Below are 18,160 nucleotides of genomic sequence, written 5' to 3'. Positions count from 1 at the left end.
CACACACCAACGCGCACATGACCAATGAGGGCACGAGATAAGTTTGTGCACAGATGGAAGGCTGACAGGCAGGTAAGCCATCCAGTTATTTTAGCCGGGCCGGCTAAAATGATTGGTCGTGCTTTTTACAACGCTACGGCTTCCACAGATGACATTTTTGAATGGATTTTTTGTCAAAGCACTTAAGATATTCATTGCTATCGGGATGTTAAGAGCTTTCCATGGAATATAACAAAAAGTGTATCTCGAGCCGGTTTCTCAAACTTACCCCACCTTTTAAAGTAATGGCATATGAAAATGTTATTGTAAGACAGTTTTATAATTGGCTCTATCTATGGGTGAGATCTGTCTATAATGACACCTTAGAAAAGCAGACTGAGTTACTTGTTGATTTACTCTGACTTTAATGCATTGTCAACTTGTCATGTTTGCCTGTGACATGCCCTCAGTCCTGACAACAGCAGCATCTCATAATATGTACAGGCATATATTAGCAGGTATTTACCTTAACGACTAACACCTGAAGGACATGCTGATAGGGGTGGTACATAGGTGTGGCAGATAAAACTAAGGTAGAATGATTCACACATCCTCCGCCCCAACTTGGTATGTAAGCCGCCTGCAGACAAAGAAACCTGTTGTACATGAAGAAAATATACTTATGAGTGTGTTCATGTGTGCATGTGTTAAACATTGGGAGTGGTCAGACAGGTCCCTCCCAGAGACTGCACATTTCACCTGCGTAGGCAGATGTTAGTTGTCAGCTTGATGTCGACATGTCCTGAATCTGTATGGATGGGAGACATTATTCAGTGACGATACTGAACAAACGGAGCTCACAGAGGAGACGATACATGAACACAGCTTGAAACTCCTCAGACGATTGAGTAAGTATGTTTGTTATTGTTTAAATAATACATCTGTTTTCTAAACTGACTACTAGTTTTATGAATATTAAAAGCTTAAACTGAAATAGCAAAATATAGATTATTAGTGATTATGCAAATGGCTGTCAGTGTTTGAATAGACAAACAGCTTTTTAGGCTGTTTACCTTCACTATAAGTTGAATTACAAGTCTGAATGTAGTGCTTAATATGTACAGTGCTGTTGATGTTATACTGCATTAATGTGTGTTGTCATAGTGAAGTTTCCATGGTTTACAGTGCAATCCTCATCATTGTGTGTGTTTGTAAGCGGATATGATTTGTATTTGCTTCTCAGTCCACAGATAAAGGTCCAGGTAGAATGTAGTTTGACAGGATTGGCAAGGTGTGGTGTGTCTAAGCTAAAAAGAAATGCAATTTGGAAAAGAAAAACAGTGAAATGAAAGCTTGAGTAAAAAAAACCCAACTTTTATCAAGTTTCCTTGTTCCTGATCATTAATGCGCAACAGGAGAGCATGAGTAAATATGTAAGAGAGAAATGTGATGCTTCAAGGAAACTAAATGAAAGTCAGCATTCTTTTTAGAACAGTGACTCATCCCGTCCACATTGGATGCCAGATCAGATGATCTACATCCTACCCAACCTGTCTGATTATGGTTTTTTTGTTTTATTTGCATATGGTTTCCTCTTTAGAAAAAAGACAAGCATTTTGGCAAAAGCCACACTACCACAACACACCTTTGCTATAGGATTGTAGCTTTGTACCAAATACTAACAGTAATCGTTACATCGATATGGCACATTTGACCTCTTCTCCTCTCTTTTTCCAGCCATGAGTGAACACTTGAGAAGGAGCGACATGTCCTCTTCCCCAGAGCTGAGACTTATTCTATTGGGAAACATTGGATGTGGAAAGACGTCTTCAGCTGACACCATCCTGGGTCAGCTGTCCCACATCTTGCCCAGTGCCTCGCGGACCTGCCAGGTGCGGAAGGGCACGTCTGAGGGCAGGACTGTGACTCTGGTGGAGGCGCCGAGATGGTACTGGAACGGCGGAAAGATGGAGGAGAGCGTCAGGAAGGAGACGGCCAGAGCGATGTCGCTGTTAGCATCCGGCCCGCATGCTTTTCTGCTGCTGGTGCCGGTTCACCAGTTCACAGAGGTTGGTTGTCTCTGCTTTCACTTTCTCATTAGCAATGCAGTTATCAATGTCATATTTTTGCTAGTTTTAAAAGTAAAAGACATGCTTGTTTATGTTCTTTTCTTTTATCTTTCCCTGCTGTTCCCAGATGGAGAGTCGTGTGCCTGCAGAGCTGAAAGAGTTGTTTGGGGCGGAGGTGATGGAACACACTCTGGTCCTGCTGACCTGTGGGGACTACTTGATGGGAAAAACAGAGCCGGTATTTGAGTTGTTCACTTTATTTAATTTAGTATTAATGTTACTTATAGAAATTCAACATTACGGTAACGAATGAACTGTAATCAGTGATAAAATATATTTTTTTCTCAAATGGGACATCTTTTAATTCTTCAAGTAATTTCTACTTTTAAGTAAGATTTTAAATGCAGTGCTTTCAGAGTATTTTTATATTTTGGTATTACTACTTGTTTTTAAGTTAGATATCTGAGTACTTCTTTCACCACTGCTCTGTGGTGTGTTGATGTATACTTTTCAAGTCCTATTCCTTTTGGTATTTTTAAAACATGTATACATGTTTGTACCTGTACATTTTTTAATGAGGTTGCCAGTCTTGTAAAAGATGAACAAAATGATCCCTCTAAACTTTTCAGGGAAGCTTTTGTAAACACGTTTTAAATGATGACACATGGTTTTGTTTAAATACTTAGAACAGCTGGAACTTCTGCCTCTCCTTTAGACATCCTTGCAGTAGATCCTCACCCTTCACTGTGTACAACGTGGATTAATCCACCTATTGCAAATCTTAATTTGTTTTACAGGAATACCTGCAGAAAGAACACCCAGGCCTCAGGCAGATAATCGAGGACTGTGGGGGGAGGTACCATGTCATCAATAATCGTAAGCGACACGACAGGGAGCAGGTCTGCGAGCTGCTGGAGAAGGTGAGACGTCACAGAGATACAATTAACAAAACAACATCAAGAGTAGACATTCACACCATTTCAGTTAACTTCAAAACATGTTATTTTGCCAGCACTAATACAGGAACAGCCACATATTATAGGAATCAAATACTTCTGTATTTATACTGACTATGGTAGTTTTCTTACAATTTTTAGCCACACAAGTCTAGTTTGAGTGTATTAGAAAACCCTTGAAATGAGGTGCAACACATTTTTTCTGTTTTAAATCTTCAGAGGGAAATTCAGTTTTTTGCATACAGCACGTGGTAAAGCTCTTTGTTTTATTTGTGTTGACGGAGAAGGGACTGTCTGTGCCTGCATGGTTTTCCCAGCAACGCCCTGTTTCACACTCATACTTTCACACCGAGGTGTAGTCGACACAGTACTAATAATAAGGCTGACTATGTCGTAACTTTGACAGACATGGGAATTAATTGCACAATGGATAAAACTGTGAGAATTATAAAATGTAACTCTGTAATGTGAGTATTAGTTGTGAGTTTGTGGACATTTTCTAAATGTATTGACAATTTGTTTATGTAACAGGTGGAACAGATTGTGACAAAAAATGGGGTATACTACATGAAAACAGACCAGGAGAGCGAGATGGAGAAACGAGTGCAAGACAGAAAGCAAGAACTTCACAGAGCTCAAAGGGAGGAGAGAAGAGAGACCGTTGCTTCAACGCAGAGCCCAAACACAGAAACTCGGAGGAGTGTCGACCGAGGAGAGGAGCACAGCATCGCCTTGGAGAGCAGGAGGAGAGAAGAGAGGGCTGAGATGGACAGAAGTGTGACTGTGAGCCAAAGATCTAACGGGCTTCATTCAACTCCAGCACCAGAGCACCAGCCATATTCAGAGCCGCAGGATGACAGACAGACGAGGAGGACGCCCAGTTTCAGACTAAATGCAGGTAAATGTATACATTTTTATTCCCACATATTTTCTACAGTACATATCGATATCATGTTAAAGAAAAAGAGGAAGAAAAAAGGATGTGAGCACGAAAAGGACTCATATTTACTGTTTTTCCTCTGTAGATGGAGCTATACTCTCACAAGTGTCTGAGGTTAAATCAACTCCGAAAGTGGTCACTACTTGTGAGTGACAAGACCTCACTGTGTCACATTATGTCACTTAAAACTGCACTCCAATGATGTTGGATATTAAAATAATTATTGTAATTTTAACCAACCATATTTAACTCCAAATGAAATCTGAATGTTTTCAGTTCACCAAAGGATTAACAGCTTTGAAGAAAGATCTCCTGAGGAATCCCCGACCTTCTCTACTCCTGCATCCGTCTTCGCCTCTTCCCCCTCCTCACCAACCTTTGCCTCCTCTCCCACCTCATTGCCCTCATCCTCCTCATTGCCCTCATCCTCCTCATTGCCCTCATCCTCCTCATTGCCCTCATCCTCCTCATTGCCCTCATCCTCCTCATTGCCTTCATCCTCCTCATTGCCCTCATCCTCCTCATTGCCTTCATCCTCCTCATTGCCCTCATCCTCCTCATTTTCCTCATCCTCTCGAGAGCTGCGTCTGGTGCTGCTCGGGCGATCTGGAGCCGGCAAGAGTGCAGCTGGCAACAAAATACTGGGGAGGCAGGAGTTTGAGTCGCGCCCCGAAAGCCTCACAGCAATCACTCAGCAGTGTGAGAAAAAGAAGGCACTGGTTGAAGGAAGACAGGTTAGTTATTAAGATTGAGAAGATTTGCTTGAATGTTTTAATGTTCCTATCACTCATCCCATCCATGTGGCATTGCTCCCAAATCTAACCTTTGACATTTTCTATTTTGTTTCATTCAAAACATTTAATTGGGCTTATTTCCAACTCTCTCCTCTCCCCTGCAGGTGGCGCTGGTGGACACCCCAGACTGGTTCAACTCAGAGCAGAGTCCAGATGAGGTGCGAGCACAGATCTCCTCCTGTGTTGCTTTGTGCAGTCCCGGTCCCCATGCCTTCCTGCTGTGTGTCCCCATAGACCAGCCTGCAAAGACCGAGCTGAAGGCTATCGAGGCCCTCGAGAATATTTTCGGCCCAGACGCCATCCAGAGACACACTGTGCTTCTCTTTACGTACGCAGATAAACTGAAGGAGAGCGGGAAGGCAGGAAATAGCAGCGTCGAGACATACATCGCTGGTCAGCGGGAGGATTTGTTGAAGCTTGTGGAGAAATGCGGTGACAGGTTTCACGTGATGGAGACGGGAGGAGGTGGGAGGGACAGCAGAAATGTTGCAGAGCTGCTGGAGAAGGTGGAGCAGACAGTCAGAGAAAGTGGAGGACAGTGCTATTCCCATCTTGCTTTTCAGGAGGCGGAGAACAAAGTGAGGCAGCGACAGGTTGAATTAGCAAAGGAGAGAAGGAGGGGAAAACTAGAGCCAGAAGGACAGCTGAACTCTGAAGGGCGGGTGCTTTATTCCTACATGCAGCCTGTGGCCGAGGCAGATGAAGAAGTGAGAGACGATGAGATTGAGAAAACAAGGGATGAGGCAGAGCTAAATGTGAGCTCAATGAATATTGAGAGCCTTCCTCCTATCACGCTTTCCACCATCTCCCCTTCACTCCTCCACTCCATTATGGAAACAATGGGGTCTAATGCAAAGCTGTTACCCAAACTGTTTGCAGATAGCTCTGTGTGGGTCGGTGAGGGAGCAAAGAAGGTGAAAGCTAGTCCGGCGCCGGGGACAGTCGGCACCAGAGCACTAAATGTCCAGAAGATGGTGGCTGATAGCTCTATGTGGGAGAAGGTAGGAGCTGGTGCTGGACATGTGTCCAAGCTTGTAGGAGATAGAGTTCCCAAGGTAGTGGTGGACGGTTCTGCATGGGTGGGATCTGGAGCGAAAGCAGCAGCAGCTAGTCCAATGTGGGAGAAAGTTGGTGCAGGGGCCAAACAAATGGGGAGTGGGATTGGAACCGGGGCAAAGAGTTTGGCGAAGAGTCCGATGTGGGGAAAAGTAGGATCTGGGGCCAAAACTGGAGCTAAACTGATGGCTGAAAGCTCGGCGCTAGTTGGATCTCGATTCCGTGTCGGTGCAAAGAAGGTGGCACAGAGTCCAGTGTGGGGGAAGGTGGGCTCTGGGGCGAAAGCCGGCGTCAAAATGGTGGCAGAGAGCTCAGTATGGGAGAGAATTGGGAAAACTGCTAAACAGGTGCCTGTGATAGTCATAGTGGGCGCATTGCTGGGTCTGGTGCTCGGTGTGTTTTTGGGGAGTGTTATTGGCGGAGCTGTCGGGGCAGCAGCTGGAGCTGGGGTTAGTGAGGCGGTCAGACGAAAATTTGGCAATAAAAGCACGTTAGAAAAGACGGATGAAGCTGCACAAAATGTGAAGAGAACAGTGAACAACAGCATAGATTCTCTGGTAAAACAAGGCGAGAAAGTATTGAAAACGGAATGAAGGCTGAATGGATCCTTGTGTATATATTACATGTAACAAATGAAAAATATATATTAAGCTTAAGTTTCATTCCAGCACTTAATGAATGAAGATTAATGTGACTTTTCTTTAAAGGGTAAATGTGATTCACACTAAATGATGTTCTAGCATTATACATGATTTGGACAAAAATAACTGCTAAAAGGATAATGTTAGTGCGCGCGCATGACGTATTTAGGTGCTTTTCTTGCATGCTTTGTCAATATGTGTCAAAATATGTGAAAGAATAAACTTTAAAATGATTTAATTTGAACTCTGTCTTTATTTGTGTTTAATATTGCTCAAATCTTAAATGCAAGTAGAAAAATTAAGGTGAATTTTAAATGTATTTATGTAAGGCATTTAACAAGTAATTTATACGGTTTATCATAACTCTCTCCTCCTAACACTGTGCTAAGTATTACTGCTTTCTGTGTGCAAGTGGGTGTATCAAGAGGGGCACAACGGAGGGGTGGAGGAAGGACATTATCTCTGAGTGCCAGGCTGGCCGGCATCAACCTGCTTGGCCTCCTGTATCAAAAGATCATTTCCTGAATCCTGACGTATATTATGTGTCATTGTAATTATTTGAACTGCAGATTTAAAAAAAAAAAGAAACATCAATATAAAAGGACAAGTGATCTTACATAAATAAAGCTGGAACGCTCAAGGTGTTACCAGACCAAAAAGCTTATTTTAGAGACAATTATTTATGCCAATGGGATAGAGTAGAATAATTCAATGTATCAATTGAAGATGTGAAAACATGGGTTCAACAAACGAAGTAACTCTTCAAAGAGTTTGCACCAACATTTGATGCTCTGCTGCTTTATAAAGCTTTATTATAATCTTCAACTCTTTGTTTAGCTTAACATTACATTTAATTTAGCTCACGCTTTTACCCAAAGCGACTTAAAATAAGTGCAATAAACCATAAAGATACAAACTGTGTACACTGCAGATGTAATGCAAACAGCTGTTTAGTTTTCTTTTTTAAACTTTGGAAATCCAGTGTACACTTATCCATTTAAGTCCAAATGTATACAGTTAGCAACAAATGGAGCATTTAGTGATAGATACATTGGTGGAGACCACAAGGAAGTAAACAAATGAATATTATATTAGCCAACTTAAAATGTGTTCAGAAACAGGACTCATGACAAATGAATGTTTATGATGCTCTGTACACTGCTGGAAAAACAGTTATCAAATCCGCCATATTCATATGTAATGTATTCTGCAAACATGTTTAAACCTGAGCACTTTGGTTCCCCTGCATCATTTTAAAACTCGGCTGGGTGACATGCTGTTTGATACTCATGGTACCTGTCACTGTAAATAGAGTTTTGTAAACTGTACCCTGTACATTATGTTGTATGTCATCCTTATTGTTGTTCTGTTGTTTTTATGTTACATGTGTAACTAATGTCCTGCAGGTCACCCTTGAAAAAGAGATCTTTTGATCTCAAGGGGCTTCACCTGGTTAAATAAAGGCTACAAACAATAAATGTTATATTGACAACTTGTTTTTGCTGCCCCCAAGTGGCCCCATAAAATCCGTTTAAGCAGGTTCGATGCGATTAGAAACACCTTTTGCTACTTTGACAAATTATATGTTTGCTGTGAAAAAGGCCTATAATCACAAGGTTCCACAACTTACCTGCATGAGGACAAGGGGGGACACGAGAAAATCTCAATAAATTAACTTGCATAACTGGTAAATTGTAATCCTTCTGTACATTTTGAGATATAAAACAAACGGAGGCATCTGCCTGTGTTGCGAGCTAGCTTGAGCTAATGCTACTCAGTAGGCTACATTGGCTTTTGTTTATGATGAATCACAAATGTCCAGTAGACAATTCAGCATTAATTGAATACAGATGCAACGTTTTTTTGATGGACCTTAATACTCTTTTTTCCATAGCAGAGATCTAGACATGTCATAGCAGGAAAGTCACAGGTGATACACATTTTGTAAACAATGGCTAATTGGTAGGGATGGCGAGATGAAGCCTTATGAAGCTTTCCAGCCAATTGGTTCGCAAAAGGGTTCATCTCATGAGGCTTCATCATGGGCTTCATCTGAACACAAACCCCCTGTTGGTCAAAGTGTGTAAAACAGGCAGATTGGACATCTCAACAGTGTGCTGTATCTCATACCGAGTTCCCATTGAGTAAAGCCTTAGAATAACTCTAAACAACGGACATTAAATCATATCTTCATGTTAACAATATTGTATTTATTCCAGTTTAATGATTGTGATTGAAAAGCCTAAGGAGGCTGGTAAACATTGCAAAGAGGGATTTGTATTCCTTAATAATATTCGTAAACTTAACCATGTTGTAGCCTGAGAAAGGCTAAACCATATCAAAGACTACATTTATTAACTACATTATCTCATTTAGCTGTAGCTTTTATAAACAAACAAAAAGACATATTGACCAGTCGTTGAACCAGGGACCCTGCGGATGTGAGTCAACTGCTTTCCAGCTGAGACACAGCACACACACTGAATCTATCTGAAAAAACTGGATACTTTTTAATCCTGTATTTATTCATGTTTTTATTCCTACATTTATTTATGCTTTTATTTATTTATACTTATGACATGTTCCGACTTAATTCCATCGTGTCACCGGGCCCGGGTACAGGAAGGGTAATATCGTGCTTATTATACATCCATGGGTATTATGAGCATTGTGGTTCAACCGATCTAAAGCACTTTCTGAAGCAGTGGTATTGAGTGGCAGGCTCGATACATGCTTCACAGAAAGCTTCGGGGATGACTCGACACACGCTCCAAAGCCTCGGCGCAATACGTAACATCACTACTAATTGGTGTCCAAGTAAGCAATGCCAGACAGCCAGCAGCCGCAATACCAACCACGGCTCAACTAAATGGATTGCAGTCATTTTTATGTTATCAAACCTGTGCATTTCCTGCCATGATGATACAAATGTATTATATTTAAATAGTTTATTGTTGGTTTACCCTCTAGATAATTAGACCATGATACAAATAAAACAAGTGTGTGCAATTGCAGAATATGGCAGTACCCCTTTATAATGTGTGACCCCTGCCTCACTCTGAAATCCTCTCTGTGGTTTCACAATGCAGCGGGACGAGGCAGACCAGCCTGGCACGGGCAGAGGCAGCTGTAGCAGTGTTGTGAAAGCAGCTCATCCTGTTGTGTGACCCTGAAACCGGGTGTGCAGGGGTTCCCAGAGCATCCTGGTAGCTGTTTTTGTGTGTGTTTCTTCTCCCATGCAATGTTTGCCACCCCACACGTACAACACCCATCAAAACAGACACACACGCAAACTCAGCCACCAACCCTCCTCCAGGAAACTCGTTGGCCGTCAATGAAACAGCACTAACTGTAGGCCTTTCCGGGCCATTTGGTTGAGCCGAGCGCCACTGCACAGCTGCACCTCACCCCCAAACTTATGCAACCCCCCACACTACCACCACCACCATCAAGCTGAACCCAGTCTCTAACCGCATCCCACATCTACACTGACCTTCCTCACACAACCGCACTCCTACAATTGTTGCTGTTGCAAAATTATTCTGCAACTTTATTGCTTGCACACACACACACACACACACACACACACACACACACACACACACACACACACACACACACACACACACACACACACACACACACACACACACACACACACACACACACACACACACACACACACACACACACACACACACACACACACACACACACTGATGCACAAACACGTCAAACATGGTGGAATGTAAATAGGCAAATGTACTTAGCATATTCTACTTATCTAAAATGTAAAACTCCAGCACTGCTTAAGACAAGAATTAAAGAATTGTGTTTTTTATTATTTTCAGGGCTCTATAGTAAAACCATTTAAAACGTTTTATATGGCTACCTTGTTGAAAGTACTGTAATTAATCTGTCATTATGGTGAAAAGCACAAACAAACAAGGAGTTTGCCCCTGACTATTCAGCCCTTATTGTGTAACATGTGCTGACAAATATTACACGTTATTGTTTAAAAATGAGCATTCACGTTTACACTTGTTTATTTCAGAACCCAACCCAATAGCAACTGAGATTTAATTGTGCTGAACTCTTTGAGGATACGCAAATGTTCCCAAAAAAAACCTTTTGACAAACATGGGAAAAACATTTGTAATGTTGAGAAATCTTGCTGACACAGAGCAGTCTTTGTAATACAATAAGAGGATGTCAAATAAGGAACAGCTATCTAAAACACACTTTATTTCTGTCTGGTACAAGTGTTTCACAATGTTGGAGTGGAACCATCTCCGACAATAAGAAAAGCAGGAACATCCAAACGACAAATTTGGTTCATTATTGCATTGTTCGCATGCACTTCTCTGCAGGCACATAAGAGTATGTGGCACTCTTAAGTCACTTTAAATCTACTGGGGCAATGCTAATTATATAAATGTTACCAAGGCAGCATTTAGACTAAGAAAACAAAAGATCTGGTTTTCAACCTAAATTCTTTATCTGAGAAAAGTTTATTATTTTTGTTACCATGTAGGAATTAAAATCAGACAATATATATTTCCATCACAGTGTTTTGCATAATTCATATATGGTATTTGGATATGAAACCTGTTAAAGTCTGTTTAAATACTCATTGATGTTTCATGCCCCTCAACCTGCCCCACAGCAGTATTTTCCCAAAACACAACGCTTACACAATGTTTGCACAACCCTGGAAAAGACATAAAGGCAGTTGAAACAACAAAAATGTCTTAAAATATCCATCTCCCACTTATTTCACTGATTAAAGAGAGTAACGCTTGCTCCTCAAACCCTTTTTGTGTCCGACGATCAGTCTAACATTCACACCTCTTTGTTGGCTGTCTTTTGGTGTCACCGCTCATCGTTTGTGGCTGCCACCATCCTTATCTGACCCTTGACCTTTCCCAGAATGCCATGGGTCACCAAAGAAGTCTTAGCCCCAAAGCTTTCCTCACTGTCCGTGTCGCCATAGCAACTGGATGTTGCTGGGGAGTTATCCAAGGCGATGACTGAGTCTGTTGAGTCTCTGTCTCTGTGGACGGTCCCGAGGCAGGCCGACGGCGGCGGGGCACCGTTGGACGGAGGAGGAGTGTTGCACTGAAACATTATGTTCTGTTTATTATGGTCTGCCACGGTGCTCTCGTCCTCATCCTCAGTTGAGTCTCTGCTCTTGTCCTGCGCCTGGTCGTTGAGCAGAGTGACCAAGAAGTTGATGTACTTCACAGCCAGACGCAGGATTTCATTCTTGCTGAGCTTCTTGTCAGGCGGATGTGTGGGAATGAGTTTCCTCAGCTCAGAGAACGCCCCGTTCACGTTCTGCTGTCGCCAGCGCTCGCGGCTGTTGGTGAAGACACGGCGAGCCATCTTCTGGGGCGGGCCTGTTAGGCACACATAATCACTGTCTGAGTGTGCAGGGCCTTAAAGGATATAAACAGAAGTTAATACTTATTATTATTATGATTATTATCAACAAATCACAACAGAAATTGCTAAACTAACAATGAAAATATCTTACTAACACGTATTGTGTAGCCAAACCCTGATATATCTCAGTTGTCCAAAAACTATAAAATCACATTGATAAGACAAACTGTCACACGGCAAGATGTTAAATTGTTTATGAATGTAGGCCTTTTGGTAATTTTTAAGTCAATCATGTATATCCTGTAACTAACTACTGTACCAAATGTGAATTATTCGACCGCTGAAAATAGTCTCCAAACAAGTGCAACTGTCTTGTCTTCAGTAGTAGGCTAGAGAGGAGGGGCTGGACCTTATTGCCATTGTTGTTTTTTTTACAAGATTTGTTGATAACAAGGAAAACGTTGCAACGTTTTCTTTTAGATACATTGGTGATTAACCTTCTTCATGATGTGAGCAGCAATACAATTTCACACATGTATAGATTCACAAACAGAGACTATGGCTGAATCAATACTGATGTCTGATTCTCTCTTTGGTCACACAGAAACTCACAGTCATTGATCTCCACCTCATAGTGTGACGAGGGTCTTCGCTTGATCCGGCTGTTATTGATGACCCCATAATTTCCTCCTGAGGGACCCAGGTAAGAGCTAGAGATAAAAACACAGCAACATGTGACATTGTTGTAACTGCATTCACTACCAAGTGCAACTGAATATAGAAAAGGTTTACAATATGAAGTCGGTCCAGCGTCCCTTCTCATTAAAAGAAAGGATAGAGAAATATAAAAGGTGTTGGAAGCCATTAACTGTGCTGTGATTATGTTGGTGGCGTTGATTGAGTGTGCATGCAGAGTTTTATCCCAGCCTCATTAAGTATGGTCACTAGCTGATTCTACTTCAGGGGGAGGAAATGGATCAATGCTTCTTGCTACAAACAGATAAGAGAAAAAGTAAGGAGAGGATCTTATTCCCAGACCCCATGACAGATGGTGAGACCTTAGATGTAGAACAAAGTCCCACTTTCTACATTACTGATGTTCCTTTGTTGCAGAAAGAAACTGAGGAAAATCGTTGTTTAGTGGTGAAAAGATGAATGGTCGGAGGGCTGTGATAATGTTTGGCCATAAAGAAATCTAAAACTTCAGATAGTCTTTTGTTGATTCAATTTCTACATTGACTTACAGCAAATGTAGATGTAGAACTCCAAGCATTGTATTTTCAGATTTGGGCGCTAAATGGACACAAAAAACGTTCGAGGATGCAACTTTTGTTCACTGACCAAATATCCAGATGAGCAAGTTAAGCGTGAGAAATGTTCGGTGCCTTCGTAACAGCACACATCCTGCTGTCAGCTTTGCATAACTGTGCAGCAAAGCCACAATTAATCACAATGGGAAGTCATGAAATTCAGGCAGTTGAGGTTTCATATGAAACAGAAAATTGTTACGACGCAGCATCATCATAGTAACAGTATCAGAGTAACATCTCAGGAAAGTATATTTTATTTTATGGTTAAGAGCTCCACATCTGTTTGCATGCTAGATCAAATGGAGGTGAATTGGCAGTAGGCATACTGTCTTTTATTTAATAAACTGCATGATTTTGAGTTACATTTAACTATATTTCATAGTTCAGGCATAGGAGGAGAATTATTCAACTAGTCATTAAACTGACATTTCCACTTACAAGATTGTTTAATACACATTCTCCTTATTACATGTGGATGTTGATATCAGTGCTATCTTCTAATGCTGTGGTTCCCAACCTTGGTTCCAGAGAGATGGATATAAGAAGAGGAAAACATCTGAATGTTAACTGTTAACAAAGACATGAAAAAAAAGTAGATGTTCTTATTTTTCACCTTTTTTTTCTTAAAGAAAGCTTTGCTTCTTTAATTCTCAAAAATGATTCAAATGAAACCACCTGAAAAACATTTCCATTAAGCAAAATGGTTTCATATGGATTAATCTATACAAGCCATTTCTCACCTGGCGAAGAAGGGGTGTGCAGAGAGGTACTGCTGAGGCAGCAGGGGCCCTGGGGAGGGGGCTGAAGGGCCCCCAGAAGAACAGGTCAGCTGACTGCGGCGAAGGTCCCCATGTGGCCTATGTAGGAGGTTGGGAATCGGGTGGAGGGCCGTCAAAGGGGTATTTGGGAGAGGGAGAGGGGGTTTGCTGTGACCAAGGCTGATGACTGGAATGTGTGGAGGAAGAGTTGAGGATGAGGAGGAGGAAAGGGAGGACACGGTGGAGGTTAGAGGTGGTAGAGGGCCCAAGGAGGTCCTGAAAGGTGCCGGGAGAAGTGGAGGTGGGGAGGACAGAGTTGGAGACCTGTTGGTCGAAATGGCAGGGGCTGTGGTGCTCTTTGGCCCTCGTCGCTTCTCTTCCTCCTCCTCCTCCTCCTCGGTCTCCATGGCGATGGGCTCAGGTGCAGCAGCTGTATCTGCAGGGCGACTAGTTAATGTTGTTGTGGAAATGGGCGAGTGAATGGAGCCGGAAGAGGGGACATCCGTGTGTCCCGTGTGCCCGTTCTTGTTAGCACTCGAGGGGGCTAAAGTCTGCTGGAGGGGACTGTGCTGCTCTACGGAGGCACAGGATGGAGAGGAGGCGGCGGAGGAGGAGGAGGAAGAGGAGGGGCGGCGAGGCAGGTCGGGCGGTGAGGCCGGTGGGCCGGTGGGGTTCATCTTCTCCATCATGGTGCTGAAGTCTCTGGAAGAATCCCTTTCAGCACAGTGTATCTTATGTGTGATAATCATGTGTACAACCTGCAGCTTGTCCTACAGAGACCTTAAACCTCCCCTATGTGTCTTTACTTTATATGTCTTTGTTACACTTTAAGCAGATAATATTATAATATTTAGCTGCTCCACCTCACTAGAAAGGTAGATCTTTCTCTGGCAGACCTGAAATCCATCTGCTGTCTGTCAGAGTCGATTATATTTGCCTTGAATGGAGCTGCAGCTGTCCTCTCACCCAGCCGTATTACCCATCATTCATGCACCTGCTGGCTGTGTGTGAGTAAACGTGAGCTCGTATTAATGCCTTCACTTTAACATTACAGAGGGTGCCACTGAAGCAAATGCTGCAGTCCTTTTAATGGAGGGATTCTTCTGAGGTAGTGTCTCAGAAGAAGATTATTTTCTCAGTAAATCCTGAGCGGCAGATTCAAGGTATTTGATGACTCTCCAGCAGCACGAGTCCCTATATCTGTCTGTCAGTGTTTTTTGAGGATGTGAGTCCAAATCCTTTTAAGCCTTAAAACATCCCAGACCCCCAAAGATTGGATTGATATCAAAGAGTCTGTTAAACAAAAGAAAAACACACTCAGGATATATATATTTGGTGCATTTGAAAATGTGCTTGAAGGTCATCATTTGCAGAAGAGCACCAAAAGAGCTTTCATACAACTGTCAGGATAGTATTTGTTGGTGTTGGTTTCTGTAGTCAACAGTTTAAAGCTAGTTTTGATTTATGGAATTACAAGATTTAACAAACTAAAGCTGTGATGGGTGATCAAATCCACAATATCAAGTGATTGCACAGTAGTTCTCTACTTCTTCAAGAAGGGAGATGTTTGTTTTTACTCTGCTCTGCGAAGCGTAACGCTCTAATGATTTCTCAGGTTTTGCAATTTTAAGTGTTCCTCTTTTGTCTTTTTTAGTTGTCATGACTTTATTTTGAACAGTTCCGTCTTTCACAATGATGTCCATATGCCACTCGCAGGTTTTTTGTCAACTTGTTTTGCAGCAATGGTATTTTTAATGTCATGAATACCCTGGTAGAAGAATTATTAGAGAAGCCACACAGAAAGTTACAGATTTAAATGATTTCAGCTGTATATTGTTTTTTCTGCAGAAAGAATGAGACGCACAATTTTTTTGAAATAATTAATGTATGCATTTTAATTAAAGTATTATGACAAGTGTTATATCATACACGATATCGCAATTGGTATTTAGTTAAGCCTGTTATCGGGCCCATTCAAATGTCTAGACAAGTTGTCAAATAATATATTAATTATCCAGCAATTTTTAAAAAAAGATTATCTTTATTTAAAAAGAAATTATTTTGAAGTTTTGTTAAGCCAAATGCTTAATTACTGCTGTTATATTTCCACTAAGATTAGTTGTAAATAATTCTGCTACACTAAAATGCAATGTAACAAAGCATCAGACATGACTAATATTACATTTATAATAAATGATAAATAATCTTATTTTATTATCGGTTATCAACAGAAACAATTTTACTACAATGTAATTCTCTTTATGACATATGGCACATGTACAACTCCAATCAGATGCAATTTTGTTATTTTTATTATATATTCACTTTAAAATAATGTTGAATCTGCAAACCATACATGCATAACCAAATACATAAAAACAGAAATCAAAAATCAAAAAAAAAAACGGGTAAGAAAAAGTAGTACTCACATATACATTATGACATCAAGTCTGTCTGTCATGCAAAATCCGTTCAAGTGATCTGTGAACGCACATGTTGTATCGTCTCAGCGTTTAACGCCCTCCTCCTTCAGGTCGCTCACACTGCAGCCTGTCACTGTCTGTCCGTCAGGTTCTGAGGTCAGAGCGGTCTGACACCCGTCAAAACACTCCTCTTACTCATGTGAATCGCTCTTTTAAAATGTAAAATGATATATATATAAACTTCCCGAATAATCACAAGTCATATTTTGAACGTCCAAACGCTCATATTTCTTTGTTATGAAGTTTGAACATAAAGCGTGGAGGTGTTCTCCGCCACCCCCCGTCCATCTGTCATTCCCCCTCTCTCTCTCTCTCTCTCTCTCTCTCGCTCTCTCTCTCTCTCTGTCCTTTATCCCCCTTCCCCTTCTTACTCTCTTTGCCCAGAAGAAACAATGCTCAAGCTGGTTGCCAGTCGGAGAGCTCAGGTACTGGACTGGCAAGTGTAAGGAGGGGCCGAGAGAGAAGGGGAGAGAGGGGGGGGGGGGGGGGGAACCATGTTGCAAGGAGAGTTTTCCGCTCCCTGCTGGACAAGAGGATGTGCTCGTACAATGTGGCGGCTGCTGATAAGAGCCTCAAAGCAGCCTGTGGCCTGTAGATAAGGAACCTCCACCACCCCTCCTCCCCCCTCCACCACCAATACCACGCACACACTTTTTACAACACACACACACACACACACACACACACACACACACACACACACACACACACACACACACACACACACACACACACACACACACACACACACACACACACACACACACACACACACACACACACCGACATGCATGTGCGCGCACTAGACTGGTCAGACTTTGAAGAAATCTGGTCTGGTTCCAAGAAAACTTCACTGTAAATATAATAAAGAGACAATGGTACACAGGCTTCTTCACAGACAGAGTGAGTGTTCATACAGAGACAATGCCGAGAAGAGTCCTTTGGGAATCCCCTAAAATATATATAATTAAATGTGCTATCAATGGTTTTTTTTACATCTTGCTATGAATCCCTTTTTAATAATGTGTTTTTGTAACAGGATTATAAAAACGCACATTTGTACTTTTATTCTGAATTTGAAACACAGGGAAAATGCCAATAATTTGTTTGTTTTGGCTTTTAAATGTGAGGGTTTGATGTTTTTCCACTCTATGATAATACACTTAATGTCTTTATATTTATTTTTGAACGTTTGCTGTATAACACACGCAATAAATATGAGATTATAATGGCCATTTCTCACAATTCTTTGACTAAACAAAGCAATGTATTGCCTTAATCAAGAAAACAAAAATGATAATAGTTTCAGCCCTTCTGTCCATATACATAAATATATTTGTGTGTAACAACATTGTGCAAAAACAGAATATCTCTCATCATTAAACTTGCAGCTTTTCTGTAATGACATCAGAGCCCACCTGTGTCACCGATGACCAACGCACAAGTCGTCATCGTGATAACTTTCCTCTCCAAGAGCTCGCAAGCTTCCTTCCTAAATCTAACTCTCACCCGTGCTCCCCTGTGCTCCCTCTCTCTCTCTCTCTCTCTCTCTCTCTCTCTCTCTCTCTCTCTCTCTCTCTCTCTCTCTCTCTCCCTCTCTCTCTCTCTCTCTCTCTCTCTCTCTCTCAGGGTCAGCAACTTTTACATTCCCTCAGTCATTTCCTTCTTAGACTGAAACACAAACATTAGGAAGGTTTTACAGTAACGTGACCTTCAAGGTCCTGGGAAAGAAAGAAAAGAGTTGAGCGAGCCACTCAACAAATCTGTCATCGCCTTCATAATAATCATC

The 18,160-nt window shown here is 41.7% G+C and overlaps 2 protein-coding genes across 3 annotated transcripts; one reads left to right on the top strand and one right to left on the bottom strand.

Moving 5' to 3' along the window:
- Positions 1–1,966: 1,966 nt before the first annotated feature.
- Positions 1,967–6,629, top strand: LOC117452656 (GTPase IMAP family member 8). 2 transcript variants are annotated; one of them, XM_034091364.2, is made up of 7 exons: positions 1,967–2,048; positions 2,176–2,286; positions 2,846–2,968; positions 3,536–3,902; positions 4,030–4,089; positions 4,221–4,678; positions 4,843–6,629. In XM_034091364.2, exons 1-7 carry the CDS (start codon positions 1,983–1,985, stop codon positions 6,385–6,387), a joined length of 2,730 nt encoding a protein of 909 aa, XP_033947255.2. In that variant the 5' UTR covers positions 1,967–1,982; the 3' UTR covers positions 6,388–6,629. The 2 variants fall into 2 exon arrangements, with proteins under 2 accessions (XP_033947255.2, XP_071060693.1); XM_071204592.1 differs by lacking the exon at positions 4,030–4,089.
- Positions 6,630–10,463: 3,834 nt separating this feature from the next.
- Positions 10,464–16,750, bottom strand: lyl1 (LYL1 basic helix-loop-helix family member). Its single transcript, XM_034082347.2, has 4 exons — positions 16,318–16,750; positions 13,871–15,181; positions 12,433–12,530; positions 10,464–11,873 (listed from the first exon to the last, which is right to left on the bottom strand). The coding sequence occupies exons 2-4, from the start codon at positions 14,635–14,637 to the stop codon at positions 11,308–11,310; spliced, it is 1,431 nt and encodes a 476-aa protein (XP_033938238.1). The 5' UTR covers positions 14,638–15,181; positions 16,318–16,750; the 3' UTR covers positions 10,464–11,307.
- Positions 16,751–18,160: the final 1,410 nt, after the last annotated feature.

Source organism: Pseudochaenichthys georgianus, chromosome 1 (assembly GCF_902827115.2).
Source record: "Pseudochaenichthys georgianus chromosome 1, fPseGeo1.2, whole genome shotgun sequence".
Lineage (NCBI taxonomy): Eukaryota > Metazoa > Chordata > Actinopteri > Perciformes > Channichthyidae > Pseudochaenichthys > Pseudochaenichthys georgianus.
The sequence above is the reverse complement of the archived record's forward strand: the minus strand, read 5'-3'. Positions and strand labels throughout refer to the sequence as shown.